The sequence below is a fragment of the Blennius ocellaris genome, assembly GCF_963422515.1.
Source record: "Blennius ocellaris genome assembly, chromosome: 24".
NCBI classification, from domain to species: domain Eukaryota; kingdom Metazoa; phylum Chordata; class Actinopteri; order Blenniiformes; family Blenniidae; genus Blennius; species Blennius ocellaris.
In genome coordinates, this window is record NC_137673.1 from 3,893,180 (window position 1) to 3,912,197 (window position 19,018).

A 19,018-nucleotide genomic window follows, 5' to 3' on the forward strand; every position below is an offset into this window, starting at 1 on the left:
TAATCACAGGACTGGTTGATAAATGAAGGCGGTCAACTGAATCGGTTAGATCCTCAAAACAAAAAGATTCTGTTGGCTTGCAAGAATATGTATTAAGTCATATATAGTGAAGGTTCATATACTAAAATTTATACGGTACTTGTGAATGTGTGAAATATAGTTTTATCTGACAAATTTGGAATGTTTAGTACATTTTTCTACTTCTAGACTGACCAACCAACCAATAAATCAACCTACCAACCTACCAGCCTTTTTTTAATAGAGACACAGATTTGACTTGGGACTGGTTTCACTACTTGAGTTTCCAAAGCACACATGACCTCGTTAAACGACAGCAGAACTCTGATTTCTTTAAACCAGACCCAGACTCAAAACCAAGCTGAATTCTCTGAACATGTGAATTTCACATTCAACATTCTTGTAAAAATACAAATTTGCTGCACCAAAAGGATGAACGGCATCTTATCATCATACTTGTTTCTGTTTTATGTAAACTAAACCGGATTAGATTACTGATTGCATGTTTGTTGGACTGAGTTCATCCATTATGCTTCTTCTTCTTCTTCTTCTCCTCCTCATTTTTACTCTGAGGCTGTGCTTTCACGTCCAGCTTGTCCTCCCTGCTTAATGTCTTCACAGACGCTCCTGGACTCAGGAACGTCACTGTAAAGCCATTATCTGACTGGAACTCGTCCATCTCCACCAGCACCAAACTATCAGTGAGGGAGTCGACCGTGTTTGGCGAACAAAACAGGTCACTGCCGGCCGTCCATCCAACGCTGTGTTTAAATATGAGAGGCGCGTGACATCTGTTATGAATTCAAACATAGACACAGTTGGATGTATATGATTAGGTCAGTCGTGGGCCAAGAAAGGAGAACAAATACTTCTTTCCTTTGTTTCAAACCAGGAAAACAGACCTTAAGATTAACAGGTGTAACAATGCAACGTACGCATAAAATAAACTTTTTTGGTTTATTGTACTGTCGAGATATCGAGTGAGGATTGTAAGTTGGTTAACTTGCTGGTCCTCTAAGGTGATTCTACATGTACAGTCCAGCAGTCCCACAAAAAACGGAAGAAACGGCAGAATATAGAATTGTCGCTTAACCTCAAATAAATGTTTTTAGACTGTGGGAGGAAATCCTCCTCTCATGTGGAATCAACCTTTACTTCCACTAGGGAGGCTAGTCTCCTTTTAAGATTCACTTTTCTTATTTGATAAGGTTCTTTGTTCACGGGTCCACCTTTGTCACATTATGTGTCTCTTTGATAGAGTCTGTTCTCTTTCCTCGACCGTCCAGTGCAGCAGCAGAGAGCCGTGTAATCTGTTTCTGTCAAGGTTTCCCGTGGTAAAAGGCAGTTTTTCCTCTTCAGTGTGACCTATGCTTGCCCCCCGTGGGACGGTTGGTTTCTTCCAAACAGCCACGGGCAACAGATAAAACCCAAGAAAGAAAGTATTAACTTTTTCTATAAGCTCATGCTGCCAGAGCTTTGTTGGGGCCTGTGGATGCTGCAGAGACCTCCTCCTCCTCCTCTTCCTCCTCCTCCTCCTCCTCCTCCTCCTCCTCCTCCTCCTCCTCCTCCTCCTCTTCCTCTCCCTCCTCCCCCTCTGCACTCCCATCCAGCCACTCGCTCCGTCTCCAGTCCATAGTGAGGTTTTGAAAAGGCAGCCGGGGGTCGAGTTCTCTGAAAGGATCTTGACTGATACGGAGGAAGCTGCTGCAGTTCGCTGAGGATTTGACATCCAGAGGAACAGACATGATGTTATCAGGAGACTGATACTGTCAGAGGTAAACATTTCTGCAAAGGATCATGATGGATGTCTGCTCGCTTGTTTTGAACTTTATCAATGATGTTCGGACATCTTTCTTCCACACATAAATGACATAAAAACTTTGTTTGAATCAACTAATCTTAATTTTTCTTTTCTGAAATGACAAAAAGCTGTTTCAGAATGGCTTTAAAATCAATGTGAGAAGCTTTTAAGTTTAAGATACTTGAGCCATCTAAGATGGATTTTACGTTCCACGCACTGATTTTCAAAAAACTATGTGTTTCTGTGTATTTTTTCTTTCAACAAGCCTTTCAAAACAGCGTTTGTTGAAACTGGACCAGGACTTTGATGCCATAAAACTCCCTTCATTGAGCTTGTGAGCTGATGTGTGCTCAGCACATGTATAAAAAGGCCAGAAATACTAATGTGCTCTCAATCATGTCCTCAAAGTGTTTTGTGCTCAAATGTTTATTAAGCGGCGCACAGTAGGAAGATATTGCTATGAAGCGCACACTCACATAACCAGGTCAACATAATGAAGTTGGATCATAAAGCGTATAGACACAAAAGTCTGTGCAGTAGGTGTCGTTTATTGCAGTTCACTGTGAGACTATAACCTGTGACAAATTAATCCCAGTGCATGTATCATTTTCAAAAACACAAAGGCGGCGGTCATTCCAGAGTCCCTGCTGGTAAATTATTGAACAACCGCAACCGAACATCCATTAAAGTGAGACGACGGGAAGACAAATGGTTGTTGAACGGCTTTCACTACGGCGGTTTATCATTTTCTTCATCAAGCAGGACTGAAAGATAAAAAAGATATATATAGACATGGATATACAAACAATCTGAATGTTTTGACTTCATTATTAATGACCTTAATCTGCTGCTCATATATATTTGTCTTTAATGTTGCTGTTTCCGTTCATTCTAGTTCATAATTCTTCTCAGAGCTTGATGCTGATCTCCTCCTTCTCAACATTCCTCATCAAGCCACCAGAATAAATCACTTTGATATCTTACTTTCACTGAACACTTGAAGTGACTCTTGAACTGAGTCTTTGAGAATGTTTCAGAAATTAGGGCACCATGAATACTTGAGACTTGGAAAGTAAGAGAGCAGACCTCGTTTCATGAATATTTCTGATCAGATTCCTTTTTAGGATTTTAACAATCATTCAGTCAGCTGATCTCTATGGTGCCACAAAAGACCTGTGGACTTCCTCAAGGCTCTATCCGTGGATTTATCCTCTTCAGAATATACACACTCCCCTTTACTTACCATGTTTACATAGATAACAAAACTTTTTCATGTGTCCCCACTGTTTTTTCTGACCCATACATTGAACTAAAGCAACTGTAGAACACAAGTAGTGAATTTGCTATAGCTATTTTCAGTTGCTGAAAGAAAATGAAGCCATGCGCCTGGTTGATTGTTGGAATTTGATCGACATATGACAGAAGTAGTAAAATAAATCTTGTAAAGATTTATATCAGTGAGTCATTTCAAACTGAACAGGGAAACAAAATGTACTTTGGAGTTCCTCAAGGTTCTGTTGTAGGGCCTCTTGTGTTCAGCATACACATGCTCTCCTTAGTACCTTTTCCTATAAAAAAAAAATATGACAGTCACTACTACACTACTATTTGCAAAACGTTTCCAACTACATCCAATGAAGGAACTCAATAAGCGGACCTGATATATAGCTGATCCTGGATCTGTTTTGCTAAGTTAGTTAGATAAAAAGCCTAGAAGCCTTATATAGGCTAAAGGTTATTATAAACTGATGCCTCCTGCCTGGACAAATGAGAATCACAGGGCGTTTCGTATACTCTGCCCCTGCATAATTACTATTTGTCTTCCTCTGCAGGGCATCTGATGAAACGAGAGATGAGCTAAAATTGTGAAGAAGAGTGCACATTCCCACTGTGATGGACTACAACGATTCCTACGCCCTGCTCTCTGGAGAGCACCTCATCTATGTCATCACCGTGCCACTGTCGACCTCCATCATCCTGGCCAACCTCATCATCATCTTGGGCATCTCCTGGAACCGACAACTCCACAACACGCCCAACTACTTCTTCCTCAGCCTCTTGGTGGCCGATCTGTGCACGGGCGTGGCACTGCCCTTCATTCCCTTGATGGGCCTGAACCGACAGCTGAGTTTTAGCGCCTGTCTGGTCGTCCACGTCTTCCCAAATTTCCTCTTCTTGGCGTTCCTCTTCAACCTGGTGATGGTTCACTATGAACGCTTCATTTGCATCGTCTACGCCCTGCACTACAACAACTTGTGGATGCATCGCAGTTTTCCTTTGGCGCTGCTCGTGGTGTGGGCGCCGCCGCTCGTTTTTGCGTCTCTGCCTGCGTTCGGGTGGAATAACTGGACGGGCCCAGACTGGGACGACTGCTGTGAAAGTCACCAAAGTTTAGCAGCACTTTCAAACTGTTCCACAAACAGTACCGCCTGCTGCTCGTACAGACGGGTCTTCCCCAACGCTTTCATCTATTTGGAGGTGTACGGACTGGTTTTACCCGCCATCGTAGCCATCGCCGGCATGACGGGTCGTGTTTTGTGGATCACCAGAGGCCAGCTGAAGAACATTTGCCGCCTCCACCGCTCCGTGGAGCGTGGGAACCAGGCCTCGGACCGGGAGCAGAGGCTGAACCTGCGGTACACCCGGTGCGTGGTGGCGGTGTCGCTAACTTTCCTGGCCTGCTGGGTGCCGTACATCATTTACATGCACGCCTGCATCGCGTTCCTGATCTCTGAGACCAAGTGGAGCTCCACCACGCACATCGTGCTGTCCTGCACTGGGATTGGGAGCATGGCTGTGGTGCCGCTGGTGCTGGGACTGGCCAACAAGCAGTACACAGAACCTGCAAACAAACTCCTGCAGAAACTTGGAGACAGATGGAGGCAGCAGACGCAGAGATCAGGGGAGGTTGCAGTCTGAAAGAAACACTGGGAAATTGAAGTATCTGTGACAATCATTCTGCAGGAAGTCTATCATGAAGAAACATTGTGTGAAAGGAGAAAATGACTTTTGAGTGAATTCTGAGGCAACTTGTGTACCAAATTTTTCTTGGAAATAAATTCCACCTGTTGTTTAACCAACATTAATGTTTCAGAATGTCCTTTTTGAGTGCAACTCTATGCAATCTATAACATTATTAGGATCTTGTTTTAGCAGGTTCTATGAATACAGTGAAAGGCAGCAAAAAGTACAAGCACAACAAAAAGTTAAAATGATCTTTACATTTTATTTATACATGATCCACTTTTATAATCATCTTCAACACAATTTATATGAACCGGTTGTTCAGGAAAATTCCAGATATTTATCATTGAATATTATTATTCAACGTAAAACTCTACTTAAGTGCAGTTGTGTCTGCAAGAACAACCAGTTCAAATCACTAACTCCATTAAACGGTACAAATCGAAAAAGCCGGCTGTTTTAATTCAATTAATTGTCGTAAACAACGTCCTGCGAGTAGCCTGGAAGCAAATTAAACACACTTATCTTGAGGTAATTGTTGATGTCTGGTCGCTCTTGTGATGTTTATGTTTCTATTATTCTGTCGTGTTTCACTCTTAATGTGAGGTTGCTGAACATGGAGCTCGTGGTGTTCGCCGCCTCCCGATCCAGACGTGCTTTCATGTGGGTGGAGAAGAGACAGACGGCCGAGATGGCGCAGACGTGAATCTAATTAAAAGAGCAAATGAGTTCTGAGCTGTCGGAACATGAGGAGAGCTGGACAACATCCTCGGGTCACTCGTGACGACGTGTTTTCCACACCGGTGTCATGTACTCATGCCCCAGGAAGACAGGAGGCAATCGGGAGAGGAGGATGAGGGGAAGGAACAACATGAGACTATCAGGCTCCGGCTAATCCGCTAATGACTTCCCCTATCAACGACACGGCCTCAGATATTTTCACCCACGCCGACTGAATCTGCACAGTTTCATGATATCGACAGTGAACTTACTCTCGTGTTTAAGGGAAAAGAAAGACAGCTGTCATAACTAGTCGTGTTGTTTTCTTTATTAAGAATTGAAAATACAACTGATGTGGGTGTATTTGAGGTACAGAAGTCTGGATATGTGATGAGAAAACTTTGCAATTTTCACTCTTCCAAACACACATTTCATCCTTTCTCTCTTGTGAGTCAGACAAGTTCTGTGTTTCATGTCCCACACGATGAAGAAACTTCTGCAGCGTGAAAGAGGCGGTTTTCTGCTTTCTGCTTGGGAAGAGGTAGCGGCAAGGAAGAAAGGAAGAAATAAAATGTGGAACACTGTCAAGAGTCGTGACGAGTACAAACAGAGATAAGAAAACACTGGTGGTCTTAAACAAACCAAGCTCACGCACGAGTTGAGGGAAAACATTCAAGCTGCCCTGAAGCGGTGTACTCCACCAGAGAACACACAAACATACATTTAGTTCACCAGGACGATCTCACAGTCAATTTGAAATAGATTTGTGTTCACATATTTGAGGGCGTACTGCTGTGCAAGTCTGAGTTAGTCCTGCCAGTCGGTATAGTGGGAGCTCTCGGACACAACTCGGCCTGCTTCCACCTCCACCCGGATCAGCAGGCGCTTCTTGGTGGCGAGGGACTCGGGCTTGACGGCGGCGGGTTCTACGGGTTCCTGTGGCTTCTCTGGCGGGGGACGTTTGGAGGGCAGCTGAACGTCTAAGTGCAAGTAAGGACTTGGATTGGTTGGTTTGTTTTTTTAGATATCTGAGCGAAAGAGAGGTTTGGTTTTAGTGGGACGAAGAACACAAAGCAAGCAAGAGAATTCTGATCTGTGTGTCAGGTAGTGTTTTTTTTATATATTTAGACAAACTTGATTGTGTAACTCTCAACCTCTTTATCTCTATTTCCACTGAAGTACTGCATAATGTGTATATTTGTATACAATTAGAGGCATTATGGCAAAAACATGCAACACTAACCGGAAATAGCATGCAAGTACAATCTTTACGACTGAAGAGGAGGTGGTCCTCACCTGAGTTGCGCATGAGGTCGTTCATTCTTCACAGAGACAAAGCAGAGAGACACGTAAGAATGAGCTTTGGTTCAGGACAACAGACATCCAACAGGATCCTCACACACACAAAGCCCTCTGCTGGCTCACCTCCTCTCCTCGCCCTCCAGCAGCTTGCGATAGGTGGCGATCTCGATGTCCAGGGCGAGCTTGAGGTTCAGCAGCTCCTGGTGTTCGCGGATCTGTCCTGCCAGGTCCTGCTTGGCCCGCCTCAGAGCCTCCTCCAGCTGGGCGATGTGCTGCCGCGCGCTGTCCAGGTTTCTGTCGCTTTCTTGTTGGACGTCGTCTATTTCCTTCTTCAAGGACTCTTCCTAAGAGACGGTCGGACGGCCGTTAGGATCCAGCAAGTGTGCAGACCACCTGTGTGCGTCTGAACGATGCTGACCTTCCTTCTGAGGGCGTCCAGGTCTCCGTTGAGCCTCTGGATGAGGCGAACCAGATCGGAGATCTCCCTTCTCACGTCACGCACCTCCTGCTCACGCTGCCCGGCAGTCAGGACCATTGCATCTATCTGGATGTGAGAAGAGAGGCAGCAGACACCTGAAACAAGCCTGTAAAATGTGCTGAGGTGGTTCAGATTGACTGTTATTCTTCTTACTTTTCTCTGGTTCCACTGCTCTGCCTCCTCCCTGGTGCGCGACGCCATGTTGGTGTACTGATTCTTCACAGCTTGGATGACCTCGTCCATGTCCAGAGACCGTTTGCTGGGGTTCCGTATGACCACCGTCTCATTCTGGACCTGTGACTCCAGCTCCTTGATCTCCTGCAGGGGTGCCGGTCGTGCACGCAACAGTTATCGGTCGTCGTTTGAAACAATCGTCTTTGTGCTGATTATATTTATCGTACCTCATCATAGCCAACGCGAAGGAAGTCCAGCTTTCCCATCAGGTCCTCCAGCTCCAGAGCCAGATCCACAGCCGTCAGGTGGCCTTCGTCCACATCCTGATCCACACAGTAAACATTTAAGAGACTGCAGTAAGGAAATACTATAACACATAACACATGAGATAGTTTTGTTTTTTTACATGCATAGGTGTACCTTTTTGGTGACTACAAACTCATTCTCCAGGTCAGCCTTCCTGTTCAGCTCATCCTCATACCTGAAACCAGATAAACATGTGCTTATGACTGAGCCAACCAGATCCAGGCTGCCCGGCGGTGACTCGCCCACCTCTTCTTGGTGTCCTCCACCTCCTCCTGGTTCTTGAGCAGCTCGTCCTTCAGCTTCTCCTGGTCGCGGAACAAACTCTCGACCTGCTGCTCCAGCTCGTTCTCCACGTGCCGCACCACCTCATCCACCTTGCCCTTGTAGTCCTCCTGCTCCTTCAGGATCTTCAGTTTGGTGTCCAGCTTTTTCTTCTCGTCCTCCAAGTGTTTCACCTGAATTGGAGACAAATTTTGATGCTTGAAGTTCAGGAATATTTTTCTTTTCTATAGACTAACTGTAATTTACCAGTTTAAATAGCAGTACATCTGAAGTCCTGGAATTTCTGGTGATGATTTCAGGCAAACGTTACAGTTTGCCAGTAGGTGGCCCCATACATGTGCGCCTGTCTATCTCAGCGCAAAGACAAGCTGCGCAGGAGACACTTTTCATGGCCTCAGGTCACAGAATCACAGTCATGCTGAAAGAAACCGCTTCTATAAACTCTGCTCCGTTTCTCATGTTGATTTATGAATTCAGCTTTGTTCATTGATTATGTCATGTGAAATAATTTAATTATCCTTATTGACAAGAGTTGCTTTCTTTCAATCCTATTAGTTCATACAATCGCAAATAAACAAAAAAACAAAACAGTTGAATTCATGTGTAAATATCGAAAATCACATTAAAAAAGAGAAGAATGCAAATATATCAAGATAAAAAAATAATTTCAATATAAACAGACACCGTTGATCAGTTGTCCAATACGTTGATGCAAATTTAACTTTATGAGCAGATAATTAAAAAGCACAGATTCAGCTTTGTTTATATATATTGTGATTTTTTTTTCTTTATCATAGTAAATGTTTCTGTCTCGAACAAACAGTCATTTTGTCTTTTATGTTGTATTTATCCGTTAATTAATGCAAATCAATAATATGAGTTCTTATCACAAATACACAAATGCATTGGAAAAGGTCTTCCGTAGAAATGGTGATAATATTTAATAAATAGAGACCTTGTCGATGAGCTGGACGAACTTGTTGTTGAGCCCGACCATGTCGTCCTTCTCTCTGGATTTGCCCGATGAGTCCACCCTGGAGATGGGGGAGCTCTTGGTCGGGCCCGACCCTCCGGGGGTGTAGGACTGGCTGCTGAAGTCCTTGGACATCTCGAGGTGCGGATGGATGCTGAAGGTGTGAATTCCCCTCCGGATCACCTGCTTTTAAGGTGGCCAGGTACCACCCATCACCTCCCCGAGAATCTGCGCACGTCCAATCCCAGCGGGCCGGCCTCTCAATTCCAGGGAAAAATGAACTAATGTCAACATTAAAAACCTGAATTTTCACTCTGAACCAGTTAATCCAGGGGTGGTGGACATCGGGAGCCAATGGCCAGGTCCGGGGGCGGAATCGTGCGTAAAAAGCGGGTATAAATCCAACCTGCACCCTGCCCAGCAGGTGTGTTTGTGCGCTCCTTCAGCTCTCGTCCAGCAGCCGACATGCCCTCTCAGAAAGCCGCCAGCGTGTTCGGTGGGGCCGGGGGAAGAGGCTCCAGAGCCTCGGTGGCGAGCCTGGAAGGGCTGCGTAATGTGCTGCGTAACGAGACGGAGAGAGACTCCGCGCCGGCGTCTCAGGCCGCCGCGCCCGCCGCGCCCGCCGCGCCCGCCGCGCCCACCGCTCCCGCCGCGCCCATCGCACCTGCGGACGATAAGCAGACGCTCCGCGGCCTGAACGATCGCTTGTCCGGCTTCTTGGACCGAGTGAAGCAGCTGCAAGGGGAGAACCAAGACCTACAGAAGCAGATCGATGACATCCTGGCCAAGAGGAAAGCCCCCGAGGGACGCGACTGGGAGGAGACGCAGAAACCTCTGGAGGAGCTCAAGAAGCAGGTGAGCATGGCATCTGGGAGTATGGCATGAAATTAAATAAATTTTTTATAACAATATTTAATTTTATTCTTAATTTCTTATTTTCTTTTGCTGAACTGTGAATTTTAAATCATTGCTCCAGATCAAAGATATCACCATGGACAATGCAAAGCTGCTGCTTCTGACTGACAACACTAAAATGGCAAATGAGGACTTTAAGGACAAGTGAGTTTCAATTTGTATGCATGGAAAAAGAACAATCTGAATGTAATCAGGGAGTATTCATGGTTCTGTGTTTCTCTGTTTGCAGGCTGGACAATGAGACCAGAGCGCGCAAGGAGTTAGAGAAAGACTTGGAGGACCTGAAGAAGGTCATCAGAGACACCAAGCTGAACTGCGAGCAGAAGCAGAAGGAGACTGACCTGGTGAAGGACGAGATCGCTCGCCTGGAGCAGGAGCACAAGGAGGTGAGTCTGCAGACAAGCACCAGAGAAGGTCCTTCAATAACATGTACATGAGGTGAACTTGTGTCTGTGGCTCCTGCAGGAGGTGGATGCTCTGCGTGAGAAGATCAAGGACTCCGAGGTGACGGTGGAGATCGAGTCTCCAGACTCCAACCTGGCCGAGTCCCTCAACAAGGTCCGCACTCAGTATGACAAACTTGCAGAGAAGAACCTGAAGGAGACCGACAACTGGTACAAAAGCAAGGTACCTGCTTGACCCTCAGGTCTGGGTTGAACTTCTCTCTACCTCATTGTTTAATACACTCTTTCTGCCTCCTTCAGTTTGAATACATCAAGGTGGAGGAGGCCCAGAACGTGGAGGCTCTGCAGTCTGGAAAGACTGAGCTGAAGGATCTGCTGAGAGAGAAGACAACTCTGGAAATCCAGATTCAGACCCTCCTCAGCATGGTAAACACACAAGAAACCTTTGATTTAAACTCGTTTTCTGTAAATCCAAGTGATCAGATATTCAGTCAGACCTCCACCAAACACTGGAGGAGCAATAAGCGCCATCTGGGGCTGTTTTGTCCCACCATACATTCCTCACTGCCCTGTCATTACACCGTGAACCAGCTTTAAACCACAAACAAAGTGCCTCGCAGGTCTGCTGGAGCCACCTGGACATCGCCTTGCAAAATAGACAAACACCAAGAGATCTATCACGCGTGTCGTTTCCCCCCCCCCCCCCCCCCCCCATCAGCTCCGCAACCTGGAGGAAACTCTGCGCATCACCAAGGTGGAATACGGCCAGCGGATGGCCCCGCTCCACCAGGTGATCGTGGGGCTGGAGGGGGAGCTCCAGGAGGTGAGGGCCCAGGTGGAGCAGCAGGCCGAGAACAACAATAACCTGCTGTGCGTCAAGATGAAGCTGGAGGCCGAGATCAACAACTACCAGCAGCTGATGTACGGCATGACCAGCGACACGGAGAGGTGAGGAGGCCGGAAGACGCCGTCAGAAACCTGATCCCTTATGTTTGATAGCCTCACAAAGGACCAGACACATCTGGGATCATCTGAAGGATCATATTTCTCAAGCGACAGCAAGTTAGTTAGAATCATTTATGCTTCTCTTCCCCGACAGCCCGGAGCTTGCTTTAGAGGATGCTCTGCATAATGGTAAGTTTGGACCTGGCAGGGGAAAATAAAATTAAAAACTGCAATGAGATGAACAAGTTAACATCACTGTTTGATTGAGCATCACATCTGATGGCGTTGAGCTGCACAGTTTGCAATGCTACGCTAACCCTCACATCACATCTGGTTGCAGGAATAGATTTGAGAAGACGTTTGTTGGCTTTCTAGCTTCTAATCTATACAACAATGTAGGAAATTGGCTGTGAACAATGAAAGCAAATAAGTGTATTTTCCAAACTATTCCTCAGGTTTGTCGCACCTGCATGTGTTTAACACCTCTGGATTCAGCTTTCCTCTGACAAAATCAGGAAGGAGAAACAAGTTCCGAAATGATGCTCCACTCATTTCTTTTCAAGCATTCTCCGCGTTTCTGTGTGCAGGCCAGCAAAAGCCTGACGAGAAGGTGCCGACTCAGCAGGATGAAGAAGCCCCCGTCACTGTCAACCGTGCCCCTGCGAGCAAATCTGCTCCACCTGAAGCCCCCAAAGAAGAGTCTGCTGGAGACGTGAAGAAGGCGGCTGCCAAAAAGAAGAAAAACAAGTCCAAATCTAAAGATTCATCCTCATCCTCCTCCTCATCTTCCTCCTCCTCCTCCTCTTCCTCCTCCTCCTCCTCTTCCTCCTCCTCCTCCTCTGAAGATGAAAAGGCCAAGAACGAGGCCGAAGAAGCCAAAGCTTAATTGGATTTTAATCTGTCTCACTGTTGCTATAAACTCTCTGCTCAGGTGTGTTTTCCTCTGATTCTGCTTGAATAAAGATGTCATGGTTTCTGAAGGGAAAGTCTGACTCACTGTCAATTAATTCACCTTCATACAAAGTCGAAGAGACTTTCAAACAGATGCACGTCTACAAATGTCAAACAAACGCTCCATCAATGCATTGTGCAGCACCCTCGACTGTCCTGGTGACAGACTACATGATCAGTTGGGAAATTTCAAAGCCAAACGTGAATTATATGATTTGGATTGTGTGACACTTTTAAAAATGAGTTTTTGCCACATAAAGGGTTAAAAACATTCCCATTTCAGCATCTTTTTATACAGCACAGCCCAATGTGGGAAACTAATTTTTTTAGACATGCATAAAAAAATCACTCAAAAGCCAAAATTCTACAGTACAAATGTTTAACAAAACCTTATACATTTTTGAAGTGCTAATATAAGTTTAACATTTCTAAAACATGATTTAATTGAGCTAAAGTACTTAATTCCAGGCTTTCCCCCCCCAAACATACTCACAGGATATTCTGCCATCGATTAAGCAGAAAATGCCTGAAAACCTTTAAAACCCAGAGACCACAACAACTTTTTAAAGAGTGATTTATTATTTCTTTTTTCAGATGGTACAGACAACGTGACAGCACAGAGGAGCAGGGAGGAAAACTGAAGTCATCCAGTAATCTGGATTCTGTATGCTGAGGGGCAAGCAAGAGTACCAAATGGAGTAAAAGATATCGTATCAAAAATTTCTTCTTTTTTTTTTTCTTCCATATATATATTTATATAGGGCTAATAATTCTCTCCAACTATGCAAAGCAAGGAATGCCGTTTGTTTCCCCCACACTGATGGTGAGCCGTGGCTTTCCTTGGCTGACATTATTATTATTCATCCCAAAACAACATCAACATAAAGTGTGGACACGTGTCTGGGAGGCTGGGCCGAGGCGTCTCCAGGGGTCCTGGAGTCCTGTCCGGTCTGAGTCTTGTTTGGGTGCGTTTGGGCGTGTCCACGGGGGTCGGGGCCGGGAGGGAGGGGCGGGGCTTGAATCATTCAGGTGGAGGCCAGCCTCAGCGGGAGAAGGTTTTTCCACTGCAGACATGGAAGGAAACGGATTTTTAGAAATATGTCAACGACCTTTCTGTTTTTCTGCCTCGACGCTGGAAGGCAAAACAACCTCTTATTATTTCAGATGCATATTAACCAGAGCCAGTAGCTCCTCACAGAGCTGAAAACCCAACAACACGGCTGTAAAGAGCGTGAAACCGGCGAGCACTCACGAGATGGTTTTCATCTCCTTCTTCTCAGCGTCGGGCCGAGCGCGGTTCAGCACCTTGAGGAAATCAGATGTCTTGGCCCTCATACGTGTGTGAATGTAGGCCTGTGGGAGGAACAAGAAAAAAAACACACAAAAAAACGCATGAATGAGGAGATGGCGTGCCAAACGCTGATCACTTTATCTAGAAATTAGCCTCAAAGGAATGTTAAAATATTTTCCCTCCTCCCCCCTGCTGTGAGCATCCATCATTGTCTGTGAAATGCGAGTCATGTTTCCTTCTTGTGAACGCGCTGCCCCGAAAACCTGTAAGATGAGTGAGAGCCGGGCCTCCTCAGGTACGGCCTGTGTTTGATCTCACCTGGACTTTCTACTGCAGAGAAGGTAAAACGACGGAACGCACGATTACAGGGGAAGACTTTATGGCCCGGCCGTGGCTTGTAATTACAGTCGACTGAGTTGGACAGACCCGTTTTCCCGTCGCCGCCGTGACCGTCAAAGTGCATCCAGAGATGAGGCAAACGCTTACGACTCACCTTGGAGCACTTTATGTGGTAGTGCAGGTAGTCCCTGAAGGTGTGGATGAGGTTGATGGTGTTGTCTCTGGCATTGGCGTTGGTGTGGCGAGGGAACAGGACTGAAAGAAGCAGAGAACATCATGGCGGTCAGATGGGGTCGCCATTCCCACCGAGGGAGGGGCGAAGCTCGGTACTGACCGAAGGTGATGTATCCGATGTTGTCCCCCACCGCGGCGTCCGTGTCCTTCAGCTCCAGAGGAGGCTCCCTGTGGCTGAACAGCACCTGGGGAGCCGTGTGGCTGGCTCTCCGGCCCTCTTTGAATTCCTGTGCGAGGAAACGCAGATTTATTCACCCATGCTGCGCCAGGATTTGGTTAAAAGAAAAAAAGAAAATCATGCAGTTTGCGTGTGCATCCCCTCCCCCTCGAGTGTCCTCACACACCTGCATGAAGACTTTCCCGATGATGACGTCGTCGTCATCTTTGAACACCGTGCTGAACACAACCGTCACTCTGTCCTTCTTGGCCTCCACATACCTGAGACGACATGTCAGTCAGTGTAAGACCCTCAGAGACGCCAGGATTACCTTGACAAGAGGAGCCCGAGATCCCAAATCCCCCCCAAACAAGAACCTGCAGCGACATGTTTTCACCTACATGGACTCGTCGTCTCTGTAGTGCACCACGGCCCTCTGCTCGCCCTCTTTGCCCTCCTCCTGGAACTTGAAGTACTTCTCGAACACCGAGGCGAAGCAGTTCCTCTTCAGCATCCCGGCTTGGTGGACGACCTCGTCTTTATTGGTGGGCAGCGAGTCCAGGTCGTAGAGGAGGGAGACATTGTAGCCTGTCGGGCAACACACAGGTTCATGGGAATTCCTGCTCATCAGTATGTTGACGGAACTTTCAGCAGCAGATGAAAGTCATGCCAGAATACGAAAAAATTTTAATAAAAAAAATAGCAGCACCGCAACCGTTTCTGAGCAGAGTCGAGTTACTACTTTCACGCACTTTTTTTCTGCCGACATCACATGTCTTGTTTTAATGTAGAAAAACAGTAATGTGAGCACATAGGCATTTTTCTTTCCTTGTTGTTCTTGCCTATTTCAGTCAGTACCAGGAAACTACTGCAGATTAAAGCGCATCTGGTGTCAGCGAATTCACAATTTCCAGTAGGTAAATGACGGCGCTGCTGTTAAAACAAAATGAGGGAGAATCACTTACCGGCTTCTGTGGAAACCAGGAAATTCGCATAGACCCTCTTGAGTAGCTGAAATGAAAAACATGATCTTTATTTGTATCAAACTTCTTTACACTTGGTGAGAATGGCTCTTTAATGCTGCTAAAACTGAGTAGAGGGGGGAAGAGATTGAGAATTGGGCGAATGAGTCACACTTCAGTGATTGTGGCTGCCGGTGGGAATCCTCTGAGACCATGCAGAGAAAAGTCAACACCACTATCAGCAGTCGGGTAAACAAACGTTGCACAATAAACGCTTTATACAGGGGCAGGAAGGAGGTGTGTGTGTGTCTTCTTGAGGTAATTGTTGGGGGGGCCCGCGTGTAATGGATACCTGTCACTGCGGCATGAAGTGAGCAATATGCAAACCATGCTCGTGTGAGTCAACAATGCCACTCCACAAGTTCCTTCTTCTCTCACTCAAATGGGAGAAAAATCAAACCCGTCGGAGGGAGAACCGACCGAGGAAGCCCTCACTCATCCTGTCGCTCTGCAGCTCTCGGAGATCCGGGAGGGGAAGTTGCTGGCGTTCAGCCACGCCATTCATTCACCGCAGCTTCCTTGCCTGGACCGAGTCACACAAACTCACTTCCTGTTTCAAGCAGAGGCCCCAGCAGTTGCTTTCTTCCTTACATGGTAGTGACGGTGCGTGTAATAATAACCTCATTCTAATACTTATTTTCCCCTCTGATTGACACAAATCTGGTGTCCCTGCTCTCGATGTTGTCATTGTGGTAGCAGGGTATGTTTGTGTCAAAACGGTCAAAGGTTCACGTCATGGTTTCGTCACGAAAACCTACAAGGCCTGACAGACATTTCCATCTTTTAAATCAGCAGTAAATGAAAGAATCTATCGGGAAAACAGCATTTTATAGTTGAAAACAAAAACCTCAGTGATGAGACCATCATCTCAGTGTATTTACCTCATCAGCGCCATGCTCCTGCAGCTCCTTGTAGAACTTGAGGGAGATGCTGACCATCACTTTGGTCTTGTCCCCGTTGGGGTTGGAGATGTGATACAGGACGCCATCAAAGTCTGCAGAGGAAAACAACAACGTCCGAGCTTGGACACGCTTCAAACTGAACTAACTCAGAGCTGCAATGCCTCTGAGAGCAGACAGCGCACGGAAAGGGGTAATAGAAGATTCTCACCTGCAAACGTCACGTCGACGGCCTCTGGTTTGGTTCTGGAAGAAATGAGGAGGGACACCATGTGTTAAGAGATGTTCAAAATTATATGTTATTGTACAGCTCAGCTTGTTTGTCAAATAATCACTTCCAAGTCAAATATTCATTGTTCCTGCTGCTTATTTTTTTAACAACTCAGACCCGAATTGGAGGGTCAATCATGTAGATAGAATAAAAAACATTATGATGTTGCTCATTATTTGGGTTGTAGTATTAACAGGTCAAAGTCAAAGTGAACTTTATTGTCAATTATGCACACAGTAAATAAACAATATACCCTTTAAATGTGCAATATGCAGTACAGTGTTGACTCATAATAAATTGTAATTGTCCATGGACATGGAACATGGATAAGACCTCACTGAGGTTATTTTGTACCTCAATAGAAGAGCACTGTATATAAATGACTGTGAGAAGCTGCTGGTTCTTTATATAAATCACTTTTTGTCCGTGTTTTTTAATGTGTAAATTCCCACACGATCAAACGTATTTTACAAGAGTAGTGTAGTATACAGAGGTGGGTGCACACACAGTAAAATGTGAACATTTCGCAGTGGGATGCTGCAGGGACTTGTCCAGTCGGCACAGCTCCCGGGAGCAGGCTTGACACAGCCTGAACGCAGGAATGCGGAAGCGGACTGTGTTGAGCTTTGTGGGGTCAATAAAGAACATTTTATTGAAGAAATAGACGAAAAAGTTTCATTTTCAGTCCAACTGTAGCAGATCTCTGTGAAATGTACTGTTAATTCACTCGAAATGACAGCAGGCAGGAGCCCTGTTGGGGGGGTCTAATTGATCGGGGTTACACTTTTGGACATTACACTAACCGCACAGACACACCCCAATCTCAGGCGGACCGGCCGCCACAAGCCTAAGAGCTCTTTTTACTTGCATTTACCCGCCACCTTCCATCTTTCTGAACGGTCTAACTAAATCTGGAGCACCTTGTGAGCGTTGATCATCGATAAATGCAGCAAAATGGGAAGCTAGCCGTTAGCAGCGTTAGCCAGGTGTAACGATAATGTCTCACCCGTTGGATGCGCCGTCAAACTTCAACGACAGCGTCTCCTCTATGATGCGGTTATTGATTTCTAGCAGGATCATCGTGGCGGACACCGGTGTCGAGGAAAAGGGGGGCTGAGCCGGGCTGTTTGGGTGAGATTTAACCTCTTTGTGTCAAAATCTGCAAAAAAAAAAATTGTTCCTCCCTTCGCTTCCGGCGAAGCCACTTCCGCCCGGCCCTTCCGCGTATTTCACTCTCAGGACCCCGGGGTGGCTAAATGATTGCCTGTAATAAACCCGTTTTTACGCAATTTATAATTAGAGAAACTGCACTGAGACAAAGAAATGAGCATTCGCTACAGTATCAATCAGTATTAACTAAGCTGGTAAATAAAAAGAATAAGGTATTTTATGTAAATTGGCACGCTCCTTGTTTCATTTATAAATTATATATTTTTGTGTTATAAGATAAGATAAGATAAGATAAGATAAGATATGCCTTTATTGATATCACAGTGGAGAAATTTACTTGTAACATTCAGCTCTTGAGGACACTCATGAGGAAAGGAGAGGAAGGTGCAAACAGTTAGTAGAATAAGGAAAGTGCAAACAGTTTGTAGAATAGAGGTATCTTATACAATAAAAAAAAAAAATTAAGTGACTTAGATAAAGTGTCCTAGATGTAGGTGTTGTTGCACATACTGTTGCTGTTTCTACACAGTCTTGTTGTACAGTCTAACAGCAGTGGGGATGAAGGACTTGCGGTAACGCTCCGTCCTGCACTGAGGGTGTCTCAGTCTGCCACTGAGAGAGCTCCTCAGTGCACATTTTCAGGTATAAAATAAAATATATGAAACTACACGTCACTGCCCCCCCCCCCCCCCCCCCCCCCTCTGTTTTCTGTATTTAGGGCCACCTAAAAAGTGATTTCCCCCCAATGGTAACTGTAAAACCAGAATTCAGACTTTATAGATATAATTGTGATTAATATTTAACTTTATTCTGCCATATTGATATTTTAACTTCTATACTATTTATTCTGTGTTCTTTTCTGTGTGGGATTATGTCACAAGAATTTCCCTCGGGGATTAATAAAATATGTCTATTCTATTCTATTCTATTCTATTCTATTCACAGATGTCTGACTTTAAATCTTGACTTTAAAGTCAGAATTTAAAAAATAATAATTTGGGTGGGGGGGGGGGGGGGGGGGGGGTTTCCCTAACACTCTTTCATTGTTATCATACAATGACATGCCTTCAACTGTTATCACTGGGACATTTCATAGATGTTGTCAGTCACAGGTTTGCGGCTCATTGCCTATCATCTTCCTTTGCACCTGCCTGCTTTGTGTACTTTAGATAACACCGATTACTTTGTGTCGTCAACTTGTAAAAATGCTTTTAGCACTGCAAACAAAATTCTTGTATCTGAAAAGTTCATGTATGTGAAACCGAAACTACTTGTGTCTGTGTGTGAATGGAGGAGGAATAGATGGGAGGACTGACCCTTTCTGCAATAGTATTATTTGTTTTTTCAATGACTCACTCAACAAAACCACTTTGAATATTGTACTCATAGGGTAAACATATTC

The 19,018-nt window shown here is 45.4% G+C and overlaps 4 protein-coding genes across 4 annotated transcripts; 2 read left to right on the plus strand and 2 right to left on the minus strand.

Annotated features, from left to right (window-relative positions):
• Window positions 1-3,712: 3,712 nt before the first annotated feature.
• Window positions 3,713-4,738, plus strand: LOC308147870 (G-protein coupled bile acid receptor 1-like; the record flags this gene model as incomplete). Its single annotated transcript, XM_080520209.1, has 1 exon — window positions 3,713-4,738. The coding sequence occupies one exon, from the start codon at window positions 3,713-3,715 to the stop codon at window positions 4,736-4,738; it is 1,026 nt and encodes a 341-aa protein (XP_080376335.1).
• A 1,572-nt stretch (window positions 4,739-6,310) lies between these two features.
• LOC308147798 (intermediate filament protein ON3-like) lies at window positions 6,311-9,153 on the minus strand (the record flags this gene model as incomplete). The annotated part of the gene is made up of 9 exons (XM_080520131.1): window positions 6,311-6,450; window positions 6,800-6,825; window positions 6,929-7,149; window positions 7,224-7,349; window positions 7,437-7,601; window positions 7,685-7,780; window positions 7,878-7,938; window positions 8,010-8,218; window positions 9,001-9,153. 9 exons carry the CDS (start codon window positions 9,151-9,153, stop codon window positions 6,311-6,313), a joined length of 1,197 nt encoding a protein of 398 aa, XP_080376257.1.
• A 330-nt stretch (window positions 9,154-9,483) lies between these two features.
• LOC308147799 (keratin, type I cytoskeletal 18-like) lies at window positions 9,484-12,168 on the plus strand (the record flags this gene model as incomplete). Its single annotated transcript, XM_080520132.1, has 8 exons — window positions 9,484-9,873; window positions 9,995-10,077; window positions 10,163-10,319; window positions 10,399-10,560; window positions 10,638-10,763; window positions 11,056-11,285; window positions 11,437-11,471; window positions 11,870-12,168. 8 exons carry the CDS (start codon window positions 9,484-9,486, stop codon window positions 12,166-12,168), a joined length of 1,482 nt encoding a protein of 493 aa, XP_080376258.1.
• A 622-nt stretch (window positions 12,169-12,790) lies between these two features.
• On the minus strand, window positions 12,791-17,652 carry arpc2 (actin related protein 2/3 complex, subunit 2). The gene is made up of 10 exons (XM_080520202.1): window positions 17,453-17,652; window positions 16,387-16,421; window positions 16,158-16,270; window positions 15,220-15,265; window positions 14,656-14,842; window positions 14,442-14,535; window positions 14,198-14,324; window positions 14,018-14,118; window positions 13,486-13,586; window positions 12,791-13,297 (listed from the first exon to the last, which is right to left on the minus strand). Exons 1-10 carry the CDS (start codon window positions 17,524-17,526, stop codon window positions 13,276-13,278), a joined length of 900 nt encoding a protein of 299 aa, XP_080376328.1. The 5' UTR covers window positions 17,527-17,652; the 3' UTR covers window positions 12,791-13,275.
• Between the last annotated feature and the right edge of the window lie 1,366 nt (window positions 17,653-19,018).

Bases quoted from the DNA above. Each gene is read 5' to 3' on its own strand.
- arpc2 (XM_080520202.1), bottom strand. From the start codon at position 17,526: ATGATCCTGCTAGAAATCAATAACCGCATCATAGAGGAGACGCTGTCG. The intron at 15,266-16,157 runs GTAAATACACTG...TTTTCATTTCAG, and splicing joins AGGAGCATGGCGCTGATGAG to CTACTCAAGAGGGTCTATGC. The intron at 14,843-15,219 runs GTAAGTGATTCT...GTTGCCCGACAG, and splicing joins CCTGGTTTCCACAGAAGCCG to GCTACAATGTCTCCCTCCTC.